The sequence below is a fragment of the Oryx dammah genome, unplaced genomic scaffold (assembly GCF_014754425.2).
Source record: "Oryx dammah isolate SB20612 unplaced genomic scaffold, SCBI_Odam_1.1 HiC_scaffold_3, whole genome shotgun sequence".
Classification (NCBI taxonomy): Eukaryota; Metazoa; Chordata; class Mammalia; order Artiodactyla; family Bovidae; genus Oryx; species Oryx dammah.
The window spans coordinates 2,858,704-2,876,688 of record NW_024070187.1 but is presented as its reverse complement, the minus strand read 5'-3'; the positions used below and the strand labels follow the sequence as shown (position 1 = coordinate 2,876,688).

Below are 17,985 nucleotides of genomic sequence, written 5' to 3'. Positions count from 1 at the left end.
TGGATATTCCTTAAGAAAACTAGGAATAAAACCACCATGACCCAGCAATACTACTCCTAGGCATATACTCTGAGGAAATCAAAATTGAAAAAGACACATGTATCCCATTGTTCATTACAGCACCATTTGCAATAGTTAGAACATGGAAGCAACCTAATGTCCATCAACAGATGAAAGGATAAAGAATTTGCGGTACCTATACACAATGGACAAATACTCAACCATAAAAAGGAATGCCTTTGAGGCATTTCTAATGAGGTGGATGAACCCAGAACCTATTATACAGAGTGAAGTGAGTCAGAAAGAGAAAAATAAATACCATATTCTAACACATATATACAAAATCTAGAAAAATGGTACTGATGAATTAATTAACAGGGCAGCAATGGAGAAACAGACATAGAGAATAGACTTATAGACTTGGGGAGAAGGTGAGATGTATCAAAAAAGTAACATAAAAACTTACATTACCATATGTAAAATAGATAGTCAAGGGGAAGTTGCTGTATGGCTCAGGACACTCGAACGGGGGCTCTGTATCAATCCAGTGGGGTGGGATAGGAAGGGAGAAGGGAGGGGATTTCAAAAGGGAGGGGATATATGTGTACCTATGGCTGATTCATGCTGAGGTTTGACAGAAAACAACAAAATTCTGTAAAGCAATTATCCTTCAACAAAAAAATTAATTTAAAAAGAGAGGAAAGCTTCTCTTCTAGAAAAATGTAAATGTCCCAGGCTTTACTGGTACTAACACATCTGACTTTATTTACATAAATGCTGATCCTTCAGACTTGAGAATCTGCCTTACTGAGGACTCAATGCCTCTGTTTTCTGGTGTCAAAAACTCTGCTGGTACCCTGCTCTTTTTTTAATACATATAAATTTTATTTTTGAAAAGTTAATGTATATGTATATAATACAATATTCATAAATACAACAAAATAACTTAGTGAAAATTCTCTCATCTCTGACTTGGCTATCTCATTCCTCTCTTTAGAGGGAACCAATGCTTTTTTCTCCTTAAGAGATTCTGTGCATATGCAGGCAAATAAGTGTGCATGTGTGTATGTACAGACATACACATATATCCAGTCTTCCAGTTCTTCCCATACACATATGTGAGCATATTCTCCACACTAACTTGACCATTAAATTGCTATTTTCATTTAATGTATCTTGGAGATCTTTTTATATTAGTACATAGGGAGCTTTTCATCTGTTTTGGTTTTCTTTTTTGAAAGTTTAAAAATCTTTATATGTAAAAGCAGAAAGGTACTTTAGATCCTAAGTTCTTCATCTCCCCCCGCCCCTTTTGTATAGCTACATAGTAACCAACCGTGACTGGTCAGTAATTTTTGACCTGTTCTACACTGTGGTGAAGGCAATGGCACCCCACTCCAGTACTTTTGCCTGGAAAATCCTATGGACGGAGGAGCCTGGTGGGCTGCAGTCCATGGGGTTGCTAAGAGTCAGACACGACTGAGCAACTTAACTTTCACTTTCACGCATTGGAGAAGGAAATGACAACCCACTCCAGTGTTCTTGCCTGGAGAATCCCAGGGACGGGGGAGCCTGGTGGGCTGCCGTCTATGGGGTTGCACAGTCAGACACGACTGAAGCGACTTAGCAGCAGCAGTACACTGTAGGGGACAGGGCGTGTGAACAGGTTAAGAACCAAAGAGTCTATATTAAATAGTGATTTCCTAGCCTAATACAAAGTATTTAACATTACTGCCAGACTCCAGGATCAGCTGTAACTTCAATAAATTGTCTTACCAAGACCAGGTATATCTGAGAAATGTGCTCCATCATGAGCTTCCCCAGTGAACATCTGTGACAGTGTTTCTAAAATGTGTCCTGTAGGATATGGGACAGGGAGATCCTCACTGGAGAAAAATAAATGTGGGAAGTAACACATTCTAGAGTCCATATATTAGATTGAACCAAATGAATTTTGTAGGCAATTTCATAGATTTCAACCAGTATCTGAATGCATTAGTTAATGCCTATAATAATTTTCTTCTGCCCTTGTATTTGAAAACCCTAATTTTGCTGGGCAGAATTTATTTTGAAATTATGATACTGGCAATAAATATATAGTACCAGGAATTATTAAAAAGCAGAGACATCACTTTGCTGACAAAGGTCTGTACAAAGCTATGGTTTTTCCAGTAGTCATGTATGAATGTGAGTCGAACCATAAAGACTGAGTGCCACAGAACTGATGCTTTTGAACTATGGTGCTGGAAAATACCCCTGAGAGTTCCTTAGACAGCAAGGAGATCAAATCAATCAATCATAAAGGAAATCAACCCTGAATACTCATTGGAAGGACTGATGCTCCAATGTTCTGGTCACCCGATGCAAAGAGCCAACTCACTGGAAAAGACCCTGATCCTGTGAAAGACTGAGGGCAGGAGAAGCGGTGAACAGAGGATAAGATGGTTAGATAGCACCACCAACTTAACGAACATGAGTTTGAGCAAACTTTGGGAGATAATGGACAGGGAAGCCTGGTGTGCTGCAGTCCCCGGGGATGCAGAGTGGGACACGACTTAGTGACTGAACAACCACCAGGAATTACAGCTGGTCAAAAACCAAACTGCTATTAAAGAAAATTAATCATTTTCTTTGAATCAATCAGCCACTACGACAGCTGGCACACCCGAGGCTTGCCATGTCCTGACACAAAGCACTGCACGATGCGTGGTCAAGCAGACATTTGGAGAGTGGTGCGATGGGGAAGAGCACCCCTCCCGTGTCACAGGAGCACACGTGAAAGGCTTCAAGAGCTGCAGCAATGGTTCTGCCAGTGGCTATGGATACTGAGAACGTATTAGTTCACTTCTACCATCTAAACATTACAGACCACCATCATCTATATATCACATTTTAATAAGGATTCTCTGCTAAAAAGTTTCATTCCTTTGTAGCTGTCCCACTATTTGGGCCATATTTTGTGTTAGAAACAATGTTTAGCCCTTGTATTTTCAATGTAAATAATAAGCTTTTACCGTATCATGACAGTTTGCTCTTTCTGGGGCATGTTACAGTGCAACTACAAAATAAGTCAATGTAACATTTATTCCCATTTCATCAACCTTATGAGTAGAAATAAAAGGTACTGAACTAAAATATGCATAATAATCAGGCTTTTATACTAGCTTTCAAATGTATATATTTGTAAGTACACATATAGAATATAATTAAGTATACTTCTTTATTGAATGTGCAGAAGAAACTTCTCATTGGCTATTTTCATTATTTTACCATTTGATACACAACTGTGTACCTCATTTCCAGAACACTAAGTAATTGTACATGTCTAGAGTGCAGAGTCAAAGATGAGAGATAATTTTATCGCTGCTAGTAGCTCAAAACAAGTACTTTGGCCTGATAGGTGGTATTAAGAAGGTATTTCTCAACTTTAATTTCAGAACAGGATAGTAAATGTTTCCATGGTTTTCTGGAACATAATCGCTACATAAATTTAGGATCTGGCTGGGTCAGCTTGATGAGTAAGGCTTTTGGAATAAGGGCAATTTATCTGCAGAAAAGGACACAAATGTGTACTGCTGTTGCTTTTACCCTGAATGTATTGTCATAAATATAGACTGTATTAAATCAGAGTACCTGCAACATAACTGCACAATTTCTCATAATCATTTTATTTTCCAGCTTGCATTCATTCTATTGCCTATTTTTTTTTTTATAGACCTGAGAGTTTATTGATTGGAATCAAATAGGCAATGTCAGAAAGATTTTATGAACACATATTGTCATGACATACAAACTGACTCTACAGAACATTCATCTAGTTTTTAATTCCTTTCTTAAAAAGACCTAGTGTTTAACAACATATTTATTTTCCCTTGAGCTTCCCTGGTAGCACAGATGGAAAAAGAATCATATCTCAATAACAGGATTAAACTGGTTAATCATTAAATGTTTAAATTCATAGTATTGAAAGCAAATGCCAATTATTGCCGAAATAGAATATACCTAAATGATACATTATGTCCAAGATTTTCTCCCTCCCAAAATCCTGAAGAAAACTTAAGAAACACTAAGATTTTTAGCATATGTGGATTTTAAATACCGTTTCTTTTTTTAAATCAAATAGTATTAAATTATAGATTGGAACTCAAGTTTCTACTTATTATTTACTTAAGTCTTTATTGAATTGGTTACATCACTGTGTTATGTTCTTAGCTTTTTGGCTGCGGGAATGTGGGATCTCAGCTCTCTGAACAGGGACTGAACCCACACCCCCAGCACTGGGAGGCAAAGTCTTAACGACTGGACCTCCAGGAAGTCCCTCTACTCTTTTCCTATGTCTTGAAATTTTAACGTACTTGAGTTTCACCAACTCTACACAAGCAAGGAGAAGAGTAGCACAAGACGAGGCAGGGGTGGAGGGTAGGGAGTAACAAGTCAGAAGGAATCGGTGGGAAGAGGGGAAGGGAAAGAGGGAAGAGCAAGCACCCCATAGTCTTCAACGTTCGCAAAGCTGAGACCCCTGTACACAGGCTCCGCCAGTGTATCCAACTGGTATGACAACTAGGGCCTACTAATCATTCAGTTACACAGCAGGATGGGGGCATTTTAGAACTTAAATTTATGACTTAACCATAAGGCTTCTGAGAAATGTGTTTTGCAAAGTTCTGTACAGTACCTCCTATTCTAGGTCTACACTAGAGTCTCAACCCAATTCTTTCAGTCTTTATTTCTAACATGAGAACAAGTCATCCAGTTACCAAGGACTTCACTATCTTTTCCATTAAAGAAACGAGGAGGAGAAAGACAGTTACTCATCTAATAAAATAAACATTAGCTTAGGCTATAATTTTAATTTCATTTTATCATTATTTATAACTAGACATGCAAAAGGCTTCCCTGATGGCTCAGATGGTAAAGAATCTGCCTGCAATGCAGGAGATTCGGGTTCAATCCTGGGTCAGGAAAATCCCCTGGAGAAGGAAATGGCAACCCACTCCAGTATTCTTGCCTGGAAAATCCCACGGACAGAGGAGCCTGGCAGGCTACTGCCCATGTGTTGCAGAGTCAGACAAGACTGAGCAACCAACACACACAGACATGCAAAAGCATTATCTGTATGCTATCATGTGAATGACAATCTATTTCATTGTAGAAAAAGGCTTATATAAGGAATAGCCTATTTCAGATGACAAATGGCATGTGAAGAATATTCTAAGTATTTATATTGGCTAGTAATTTAAGGATTTAGGACCATATGATTTTAAAAGCAGCACCCTAAGATTAAGACGATGAAAATTGTAATCTTTTTTCCAAAATTGGGTTCCTCCTCTTAAACTCCAAAGATGTGTACAGCTAAATATATATATATATATATATATATAACTGAGAACCAAGTGAGTAAGATGTCATGAACAATTCACAAGCAGCCAGTTTTATTTCTCTCTTCTTCCCCAACTCCCTTCACACCCTCACTACCACCCTAAACAGAATTCCCTTCAGTCCAGAGTGAAGGGCATAGAAGTTGCAATAGACATATACCCTGAAATCCACACAGACTAAGGAGAAATCCTGAAATTCATCACCTGGGGGTACCTGTTACAAGTGGTTTCCTAGATCTTATCTCAGATCTACTGAATTTGAATCTTGGGATAAAATCCAAGAATGTGCACTTTCAATAAATCATTCAAAGCTTAGGTCATTTCTGAAGTTCAAAGGCCTTGAAATAAGTATAGGGAGGAAGGCAAGTTGGACCTAAGTGCTTAAGGTAGCAGCTTAATTGAAAGCAGAAATCAAATGGTATCACTCAGCTCCAAGTTTCTTCAGGTATTAAAGAGATATTGTCAATATCTACAGTCTACTTTTAAACAGAGGTCTAAAGATTTTTTACATGCCTTGGTGATTATAACAGCTCACTAACTTGTTGTAACTGGATGGCAACATCTCACTCTTTCCGTTATGGGGTTTCCTCAGTGCTTTTAGATATAGCCTCACGTAACTCTTAAAAATATTTCATCAACCAAAAGAAGACTGTGTCTCTACTATGCTGTAAGACTGCTGTGATCCATAAAGGCAACTCCTAAACAGAAGCTGCAATAACATTTCAAAAAAGAAACATGAAATACAACACATGTTTAAGCCAGTGTTACCACCAAAGCAGGAACCTCTCATCTCATGACCCAAGAACCCTGAAGAGTCTCCTCAGCCCTTGGGGGTGGAAGGGGGGGAGGGGGAAGAAAATGGGGACCTGCAACTAGAATCCACACGCTTGTGATAAATTACCAGATTACCCTAACCAGCAAACAAGTATTATTTTTCTAAGACTGCCAAGGAATGAAAGATTGGAAAACACCAATTTAATATAAAGTACAGGTCTGAAGATCAGAATTCAGTTTATCTTCTTGCTGCCTCACTGGCAACCTTAGACTTGACTTCTCTAGAGTCCTTAGGCTGCTCCAAGGTTATTAAATTAGGACTCTTCTAGGCTACTTCTAAAGCCTCTTCTATCTCTAAAATTCTAAGATTTCCTTACACTTATGTTTCATGAGTACCTAATCATGTGAAATAACATTCATAATAGATTTTATTTCTTAAGCACTTAATCTGTGCCAGGCATCTAAGAATCTGGGAAATCCATATGGACACACAAGTCTCCTTGCTGTTGGTAAATGCACATTACTGTGAATGAATAATGCATTTTACTGTGAATACTCTGTGTGTCTCTTTAAGCAGTTAAACAGTAAAGTTTACTGTATCATGCCTGAATAATGAAAATCTGCACAGATAATGGAAAGCCTGTCAATGCAAAATAAATAAATATTAACTTTAATTATACACATGACTTCTGCCAAGATATAACACTTTTCTTCTCTGTACCTTTCACCTGCATTTTTTTTTTAAAGTACATTTTAATTTATTGGTAAACTGCATTTACAACCAGAGTCAATTTTTAAAATATATTTATAAAAATAGTTTATTTTAAAGGCTCTCAATAGAACTTAACATTTTATTTTCAGATATACCAAGAATATAATCAGTATGGTCAATATATTTTAATCCATGATGAAAGGTGCCCCCAGATTATTAGATTGAGGCATACTATTTAATTAGGCAAGGTTCAAAGTATTAATTAAATATTACATAATTAGATTCCCCGCTACAAGTTTAACATTAAATTTTCATAAAGGTTACAATATATATCAACCTACAACTGAAGGAACTAATTTTTAATTTACAATGCTTTAAAAATCTAGCTCTATAATCTCTTTTTAAAAAATGCTTTCACATATATATGCATGTGTGTATATAAAAGTCCATATTTTTGAGGAACGCATACATCAACCTAATAGTAAGGTCCAAAATGAGCAGAATTACCATCTCCAGAAGAGGAGGGTGGAGGCAAGGGTGGGGGGGGCGGAGGTGGGGCTAGGGAGTAGGGCAGGGGGATTATCGGGTGAGGGGCCACAGCAGGGGCAGCCCAGCCCATGTTTGCAGAGGCAGGTGGCGGGGGTGGTGGGGGAGGGAGAGAGAAGTTATGTATGTCAAACCCTGGAGGAGGGAAGGGATACTGTGGTATCATGGGGCTATCCTGGATCTGTGGCGCAAATCCTGAAGTATCCTGAGGGACCATGCGTTCTGCGTTATAAAACTGTGAAGGGGGGAGCCTGCCAGGGCAAGATCGAGGATATCTACCCTGGGAAAATCCTCTTGTGAATTCTCTGTTGTGATATCCTTTGGAATGCTCTGAAGCAGAGCTATGAACATTCCAATTGTGATGTACTTCTGCAAAATCTTCACCTTTGAAGGAAAGAGCATAAAGACAAAATTAAAATTAATTTTCATACATCAAAAAACAGTGTTTAAAATTTCAAGAATGCCTTATTTAACTTCTAGTATTTCTTACAGTAGTTATAATTTTGTAAGGCTTAAAATGATCAACTTTAAATGAATCCTAAAGGTGAGAGGATCAGGAGAGGGAAAGTTTATCAAGACAAAACTTTGAGACAATAACCACTTGACTTCAGCCAAACACCACAAAGAAAACTGGACACCACTTCCACCCACGCTCAAAGGTGGTCAAAGAGGCTGAGCAGGGAGCCAGTCAGCACGTCCCCTCAATGACAATGCAGATCACATGGGGAACATAGACTTTTGTCTCTACTGGCAATAACCCCCTAAGTACCTTCCTCCACTTCTTGCATTTGCGGTGCAGTCAGAGAAAACCCAGGAGAGTGAGGACATTCATCACTGCCCAGCATAACAAGGCCAGCCCCAATAGTGTCAGGAGCAGTAATGAGGCACTCTTACATTCAGCAGACACAAGAGGAGGCCTGCCTGTACCCAGCAGTAATGAGACAGCCCCAGGCTCAGATGTCAACTGAAGCTAAAAAGAAAAGTTTAACTCTTATACTCACCTGGATGTAAACAGTAATAATGCAACCTCCTTCCTTTCCCCGAAAGAACAAAACAACATATTAGGTTGGTGCAAAGGTGACTGTGGTTTTGCATTGTGAACTTTTGCCATTTCACATTGGAATACATTCTTAAATAAATGTGATTATGTTATACATCATTAAATGCATATTTCTCACTTTATGTTTTTTCCCTAATGACTTATTATTTGCTGTTTATATTTATTTTAGACTGCAGAAATGATGTTTGACAAAAAGCAAATACAAGGAATTTTATTATTCGAGATCAAAATGGGTCATAAAGCAGCGGAGACAACTTGCAACATCAGCAATGCATTTGGCCCAACAACTACTAATGGACAGTGCAGTGGTGGTTCAAGGAGTTTTGCAAAGGAGGTTTGAAGATGAAAAGTGCAGTGGCTGGCTATTGGAAGATGACAATGACCGAGGATCATCAAAGCTGATCCTCTTAACAACTGTATAAGCAGTTGCCAAAGAACTCAGTATCAACCATTCCATGGTCATTTGACATCTGAAGCAAATTGGAAAGATGAAAAAGCTCAGTAAGTGGCTGCCTCACGAGTTGACTGAAAATCAAAAAAAATTATTGTTTTGAAGTGTTATCTTCTTTAATTCTATGCAACAACAACAAACCATCTCTCAGTCAAATTGTGACATGCGATGAAAAGTGGATTTTACACAGTGGCTGGCAATGATCAGCTCAGTGGCTGGACCAAGAAACTCCAAAGCACTTCCCAAAGCCAAACCTGCACCAAAAAAAGGTCATGGTCACCGTCTGGTGGTCAGCTGTCGGTCTGATCCACTACAACTTTCTGAATCTCAGTGAAATCATTACATCTGAGAAGTATGCTCAGCAAATCGAACTGATGCACTGAAAATCGCAACACTAGCAGCCAGGACTGGTCAACAGAAAGGGCCCAATTTTTATCCACGACAATGCCCAACCACATGTCACACAACCAATGCTTCAAAAGTTGAATGAATTGTGCTATGAAGTTTTGCCTCATCTACCATATTCAAAAAACCTCTCGCCAACTGAGGACCACTTCTTCAAGTAGCTCAACAACTTTCTGCACGGAAAATGCTTCCATAGCACAAGGCAGAAAATGCTTTCCGAGAGTTTGTTGAATCCCAAAGGACAGATTTTTATGTTACAGGAATAAACAAACTTGTTTCTTCTAGTTGGCAAAATGTGTTCATTGTAACAGTTGCAATTTTGACTAATAAAGTTGTGTTTGAGCCTAGTTATGATTTAAAATTCATGGTCATAGATTGCACTCTAGCTGGTAAAACAACAACAGTAGATTGTGATAATTAAAGACCTAAACCAACCACTGAAAAAGCTATATTCATACAATCAACACTGTAGACAAATGCAAAGAGAATTCTAAAACAATTTACAACCACAGGAAGGCAGAAGAAAGACAACAGAGAAATAAAAATTAGAAAGAATACAGAAAAGGGCAGATTTAAGCTCAAACATATCAATAATTACAATAAATATAAATGGTCTAAATATACCAATCAAAACACAGTAGTTGGCAGAGTGGATTAGAAAACAACTATAGTCTGTAAAAAGCTTATTTCAAGTGATAGTCACATTGAATGTAAGAGAATGGAACAAGCTACAATATGCAATATAACTAATTATATTAATATCAGATAAAATAAGCTTCAGAATAGGGACATTTTATGATAAAGGGATCATTGACCTACCAAGAAGATTTAGCCATCTTAAATGTGTATGCACCAACCACATGCTCTCTCTCAACAACTGACAAGACAACTAGACAGAAAATCATTAAGGATAGAGAAAATACTAAATAGTACTCTTCTAAATAATCCATTGGTCCAAGAGACTGTGTCAAGAGGAATATAAACAAAGAAACATTAAGCTAAACACAATAAATAAAATGTATCCGTATCCATGGAACAGATTCAAGAAGTAAAGTCTTTAATAACATAAACTCCCACCTTAAGAACCTATAAAAACCAAAACAAAATAAACTCAAAGCAAGCAGTAGAAAGTTAATGATAGAGAGTTAAAAGAATGCAAATGTTAATAGAAAAATAATAAATTAAAATCAATAACAAAGAATTGGCTCTGTGAAAGATCAATATAATTTGCTATCTTCTAAGCAAAACTGAAAAAATACAAGTCACAAATGATCAATGTCAAAGACATCAAAATGAAGACAATCTTGCAAACCAACTCTACATACATAATTTGACAAATTAGATGAAATGGACCAACTCATTGAAAAATAAAAGCTACTATAACCTATCCAACATGGAAAAGTAAGTAAACTATTAAGTAAACTGAATTTGTAATTAAGTCTCTCCAAAAAGCTATCTCCAGTCTGAAGTGGTTCACTGGAGATTTTTTTACCAAATATAAAAAAATTAACAGCAAGTCTACATAATGTTTTCAAGTATAACAAAAAAGAAAATCTCAGTTCATTTTTATGAAGCTACTCTGCTGACAATAAAACCAGTTAAAAATAGTCTGAAAGAAAACTAGACCAATACCTCTCATGAATATAAACATAAAAATCCTTATTAAAATATAAGCAAAATTCAGCAATATTTACAAAGAATTACACACCACGGCTAACTGATTTATTCCAGTGATGCTCATTCAATATTCTAAAACCAATGTAATCTACTTTATTAACAAGTTAATGAAGGAGTCATGTGATATCATCAATCAATGCAGAAAAACAATTGTCAAAATTATTATTCACGATTTCTGAAAAAACATTTAGGAAGACTAGACAGAAGACTAGACAGAAACTTCCTCAACTTGATAAAGAACACCTACAGAAACCCTATACCTAATATTATACTTAATGGTAAAATACTGAATGTTTCCTTCTATGATCAGGAATAAAACATATTTACTGAATATAGTGCCAGACGTTACAGCCAGTTCAGAAACAAAAGAGAACTAGAAAACCATACAGATTGGGAGGGAAAAGACAAACACTATTTCTATTTGCCACTGACATAACTGTCTACATTGAAATCTCAGGAGAAAAACTCCTAGAACTAATGAGTTCAGCAAAGTCACAAGACACAAGCTAAACATACAAACAATAATTATTTCTATATTCTAGAAATGAACACATGAACACAAATTAAAAATGCAAAAGCAGTTACAATGATTTCCCCCAACTGAAATACTCAGGTATATATCTAACAAAAAGATGTACAGAACTTGCATTGTGAAAACTACATAATGCTGGTTAAAGAAATTTTTAAAAAAATCTAAATTAATGGAGATGTATACCATGTTTGTGGAATGGAAGACTCAATCCAGTTAAGACATCAGTTCTCTCCAAACCAATACACAGGTTCAATCCAATTTCTATCAAAATCCAAGCAAGACTTTCTGTCAATATAGGGAAGTTGATTTCAAAAGTCATATGGAAAAGCAAAGGAATTAAAATGGCTAAAAATAATTATGAAAACTTTTAGGAAATAAAAAAGATAAAATCTTTGGAATGTAAGTCTAGGAAAGGAATTCTCAGACTCTATCAAAGAAAAGCAGATAAACTGGGCTTCATCAAAACAAAAAATTTCATTCTGCAAAGCTCCTTTATAACGATGAAAACTCAAGCTAAAGAAATATTAGCAATTAAATATAAACTCTCATAACTCAAGAGTAAAGCAGAAATACAACTAGAAAGTGGGCACAATATGAACAAAAAAGCATTGAAGGGATATAGACAGCAAATGAGCACATAGAAAGCTGGTCAATATCACTAGCCATTAGGAAAATGCAAGTTAAAATCACAACTACGTATCATTACATACTTAACTAAGTTAAGTCGCTCAGTCGTGTCCGACTCTTTGCGACCCCGTGGACTGTAGCCCACCAAGCTCCTCCGTCCATGGGATTTTCCAGGCAAGAATACTGGAGTGGGTTGCCATTTCCTTCTCCAGGGGATCTTCCCAACCCAGGGATCGAACCCAGGTCTCCCATATTAGAGGCAGACGCTTTAACCTCTGAGCCACCAGGGAAGCCCTACATATTATTAGAATGGATAAAATAAAAAATGATGACAATCACAAATGCTTGTGAGAATGCAGACAAACTGGGAAACTAGGGACAAGAATGTGAAGTGGTAAAGCCACACACAAAAAAAACCAATATGACAGGCTCTCAAGAAACTAAACATGGAACTACAGTGGGCCCTTAAATAATACAGCTTTGAACTGCATAGGGCCACCTTTAAGCAGATTTTTCTCAATAAAAACATACTATATAATCCATGGTTGGCTGAATCCACGGATGTATAACGATGGGAACAGAGGGCCAACTTTAAGTCACTCAGATTTTCAACTGTGTGGAAGGGAGGGGGATGTCAGTGCCCCTTACCCCAAAGTTGCTCACTTGTCAACTGTATTATATAATCCAACTGTACTCTTGGACATTTATCCCAGAGAAATGTGAAAATTTGTGTTCACATAAAAATCTGTGCACAAATGTATAAAGCAGCTTTATTCATAAAACCCAAAACTGTAAACAACACAAATGTCCTTAAATGGATGAATGGTTAAAACACCTGCGGTATATTCATACCACAGAACACCACCCTGGAATGAAAACAAACTTAATACATACAACAATCTAGATGATCTCCAGAAAAATATGCTCAGTAACAAAACCCAACTGATAATTTATATAAACCATTCTTGACAAGACAAAATATATCACAGAAATGGCACACAGATGAGTGGCTGTCGGGAGCTGAGGAAACGGAAGAAGAAAGGAAGTGGGTGTGGATATAACAAGGCAACATGAGGACCTTCTTCTGTGACTGCATTGGTGTCAACAGCTAACAAAACACCTTGATTTTACCTTAAGCACCATATCATTTAACTCTAAAAATGGAAGCAAACAGGTTTCTTGGAAAAAAAAAAAAAAAGGACTGATAAGCACAAATGATTCTTTTACTTTTTACCCCAAGGGGCCATTTTTTACACCCTCAAGCTTGAAAACCAGCCAAGTGTCCCTCGTGCCTCTCCTACCACACCCCACCTCATGCTGTGTGATGCCTCCAATGCTGGCAGATGCCCGAAAGTACAAGAAAACTCCTAGACAGCTCCCTCAGTTTTATTACTGAGCAATTTATACAGATGTAAATGAAGATTAAAAATACTATATACTACACTGAGGAGTGCCAAAGAATGCTCAAACTACCACAGAACTGCACTCATTTCACATGCTAGCAAAGTAATGCTCAAAATTCTCCAAGCCAGGCTTCAACAGTATGTGAACTGTGAACTTCCAGATGTTCAAGCTGGATTTAGAAAAGGCAGAGGAAACAGAGATCAAATTGCCAACATCCGGTGGATCATCAAAAAAGCAAGAGTTCCAGAAAAATATCTACTTCTGCTTTATTGACTACGCCAAAGCCTTTGACTCTGTGGATCACAACAAACTGTGGAAAATTCTTTAAGAGATGGGAATACCAGACCACCTAACCTGTCAAGAAGCAACAGTTAGAACTGGACATGGAACAGATTGGTTCCAAATAGGGAAAGGCGTACATCAAGGTTGTATACTGTCACCATGCTTATTTAACTTATATGCAGAGTACATCATGAAAAATGCTGGACTGGATGAAGCACAAGCTGGAATCAAGACTGCTGAGAGAAATATCAATAACCTCAAATATACAGATGACACCACCCTTAGGGCAGAAAAAAAAGAACTGAAGAGCCTCTTGATGAAAGTGAAAGAGAAGAGTAAAAAAGCTGGCTTAAAGCTCAACATTAAGAAAACTAAGATCATGGCATCCGATACCATTACTTCATGGCAAATAGATGGGAAAACAGTGGAAACAGTGCCACTTTATTTTTGGGGGCTCCAAAATCACTGCAGATGGTGACTGCAGCTATGAAATTAAAAGATGCTTGCTCCTTGGAAGAAAAGCTATGACAGCATATTAAAAAGCAGAGACATCCCTTTGCCACCAAAGGTCCGTCTAGTCAAGGCTATGGTTTTTCCAGTAGTCACGTATGGATATGAGAGTTGGACTATAAGAACAGTGAGCACTGAAGAATTGATGCTTTTGAGCTGTGGTGTTGAAGAAGACTCTTGAGAGTCCCTTGGACTGCAAGGAGATCCAACCAGTGCATCCTAAAGGAGATCAGTCCTGAATATTCATTGGAAGGACTGAAGTTGATGCTGAAACTCCAATACTTTGGCCACCTGGTGTAAAAAACTGACTCATTGGAAAAGACCCTAAGGCTGGGAAAGATTGAAGGCAAGAAGAGAAGGGGACAACAGAGGACTGAATGTTGAGGAGGGCATGGCAACCCACTCTAGTATTCTTTCCTGGAGAATCCTATGAACAGAGGAGTCTAACAGATTCCAGTCCCTGGGGTCACAAAAGTCAGACACAACAGATGAGACTTAACATGTATGCACATTTTCTACATTTAACTCACCAGGTTCATTAAATTCAGATCTGAATTTTTTCCGACCTTGAATCTGAGATTTTTTCCTCTGTTTGGCTTCTTTTTCCTTTTCATCATCACTGAAGTCCAAGGCCTTACACGAAAAAATAGATTTATGTCATATGCATTTACCAATTCAATGGTACATTATCAGAAGTAAAGAGAATAAAGCACTTATTTAAGTGACCCTGAAAGTTAATATATGTACACATGACACAAATCAGAAGGCATAACGCCGTGGCAATGAGGATGCTAAAATAGGACTGCTTCTGATTAAGTAATCCTCTAAGTGGGCATTCACTGACTCACACAGCTTCAGCAAAATCACAAATTAACACAGATCATGAACCTTTAGCACTGCTTGAGAATCTACAATGACCAAAGTTAAATCTATAAATATCAAGAATTTACAAAACTGAGAAACTTCATCAGAACTTCTGAGTGCATAAAAAATTCTCTTATAATTGTATTTTTGTTTTATAAAATAAAAATGCAAAAGTATAAATTCATGCTATTTTTAAGAATGTATATACTCACTGCTGTAATTTTCATGTTTTAATAAAGACCATATATATCAAGCTACTTTGAAATGTAAAATATTATTGCTGACAAGAAAAAGAACACTCTTTTTAGGAAGGTGAGTATACTATAAAAAACGGAGAAGTAGGTAGACTGTAATTATTTTCTACCTCCAAAAGAAAAGTAGCTTATTAAAAGTACCATCAATAAACGTATTCACGTCCCATGTGGTGAATTTACTAAACTAAAAAAAATTGTTTTAAATAATAATTTTGCCTTTACCAGGTATAAACAAAATTGATAAAAAACAGGACACTATAAGGAAAATGATAATCTGAGAGTAATTAAAATCTGACTGAAAATATTTTTTTCTGAAATGACCACAAACATTAACTGCGAGGTATAAAAGGCATCGGAGGGAGGGGAGAGCACGTGGGCTGGCTGAAGGCAGTGTGACTAGTGAGCAGTTTCGAGAACATCCTTCAGGTCAGGAATGAGGGATGTATAAGACTGAGTCCTGTTCCTTTCTCAAATACTGTGTGAAAAGACACTTACCTCTGGTGGTGGTTCTTGATCATTCTTCCATGATGCATCTGATCCCCTATCCCTAGGGTAACAAACAAAGGTCAAAGGGTCAAAGTACTTATTAAGATTCTGTTAAGTGCTTATAACCTAATAGCTTGGAAAATAAAAAAGCAAAGACCGAAGCTCAATCTTAATTTGCAATATATAAGACAATAAGAGAAAAGAATAAAGGCTCATTTCTCTGTTCTTTATTTAAGAAGATGTGGGAAGAGCACACATATATATTAGGAGTGGAGAATCAGAATGAGAAGCCGACACCACGCTGTGCAGGGCAAAGTGGTTCTGCAATTCTTCAGCAGCTCCAGGTGCTCTGACTCTGACTGATACCCTCGTAATATCTGAGCTCAGCTCATAAACCTCCTTAAGTAAATACCTATCCAAGACCACAATCAGACGTTCGAGGTGCCAAGGACACAAAAAGGGAATACGGGGTATTTCCTTGTGCAAGACTTTATAGGTTCAACAACAGAGATCACAACATGAAATGCTTCTTCCTCGATTCACCTGAGAATTATCAATGATCCTCCATGAGTAAGCAAGGCTTGCTCCGAGAGTGACTCTCAGAGCAGAGGGTGAGACAAAGGCATTTAGAGTTTGGGGAGGAGAAGCTGTAAAGATCCAACAGGACACCAACTCTTTCTGGTGAAAAGTTTTATACTCTATGGCCAACAAAAGCATATAGATCTATTATATTATAATTTCTGACAGCTCATTTTTAATTCTGTCTGTTTGATCCCAATTTCACAGTTTGACAATATTTGTTATTCAATTACATTAAAATATACAAAGTATTAGGAGTAGATGTCCTCAATGCTTGACACCAAATCTCAAAAATAAATGAAACTCCCAGGAATGAATTAATCCATTAATCCATTAAAATCAATTTACAGATATCTGTGAGTTCGTACAACATGAAATCTTTTTTTCTGAGTCTACTCTACTGTTTTAATTTGGAATTCTGTTGTTATACATAAAGCCTTACCAATGACTTTTCCCATTTTTAATTATTATCTTCTACCCATGCATTTATCATAGCTCCAGGGCTCCTTTTTGCATGGATACCATCTCAAGGCCTGCAGTTAGCTAAGAATGAAATCTTCTAAAGACAGAAATGGGAAAAGTTCCCTAACTGGGGCATTACCACAGAAAATCAAAAACTACTGAACAAAAGAACAAGCACCATTTCCAACAGCACCTTTAACAAGAGTAAGTTAAGCAACATTTCCAACAGCACCTTTAACAAGAGTAAGTTCATGGGAAGCTAAGATTAAAATAACCCAACTAAAAGCAGGTAAGCTGGAGATAAGTTCAACTTCTCCAGCTCAAAGGAAAGGAGTTCCCTTGACCAACAGAAAAAATGCAGTCTAGAACAGAATGGACTTCTTCAGGCGGGGCTTCTGCAGAGTGGGCTCAATTTCCCGATTCTTTAGTTTCTTATTCTTTCTTTGCAAAAAAAGACAAAAATTCTTGTTCTTGCAAATCAGAACAAAGATTCCTTCTAAATCTATCTAAAAACACCTTCAGAAAAATCTCATCAACCTATCTATTTTAAGCTAAAGTATTTTACCCCTTAAAAGCTAATATATGAAATATCCAAAGCAACAACTTAATATTCAAACAGAACGAAATGCTAATTATTTAAGGCATGATTTTAAAGCACATTAAAATTTTTATAACTTTGCTATATTTAATTCACCTTTCATGTTAATGGTTATTTAGAAAAATTAATCTTACATAGCCTGAAGAACAACTTAAGTTCCTGTACGTACTTCTGTGTTTTCTTAAACATGAGTTTAACAAATTATCAGGAACAAAATATTCATCTCATTTCAGAGATTTCCAAATATTAAAACTCAGACTGGATTTAGTATGTAAGTGGTAAAGAGGCCTTCTCCCAGCTGGGACTGGTACCATGGCTTGACAAGCACCGAAGTTACTACTCATGATATCTTCTGCAAAAACCAAATTCCTAATGCTTCACCTG

At 37.1% G+C, this 17,985-nt stretch overlaps 1 protein-coding gene and 1 pseudogene across 1 annotated transcript in view; one reads left to right on the top strand and one right to left on the bottom strand.

Moving 5' to 3' along the window:
- Positions 1 to 6,574: 6,574 nt before the first annotated feature.
- NAF1 (nuclear assembly factor 1 ribonucleoprotein) overlaps positions 6,575 to 17,985 on the bottom strand; it is a 35,135-nt gene continuing 23,724 nt past the window's right edge. The window contains exons 6-8 of the mRNA XM_040237365.1: positions 15,972 to 16,023; positions 14,889 to 14,991; positions 6,575 to 7,794 (exon numbers count right to left, since the gene is read on the bottom strand). Of these exons, the coding sequence (XP_040093299.1) occupies positions 7,340 to 7,794; positions 14,889 to 14,991; positions 15,972 to 16,023 (610 nt within the window). The 3' untranslated portion in view covers positions 6,575 to 7,339. The remainder of the gene's footprint in view (positions 7,795 to 14,888; positions 14,992 to 15,971; positions 16,024 to 17,985) is intronic.
- On the top strand, positions 8,568 to 9,653 carry LOC120861660 (annotated as a pseudogene).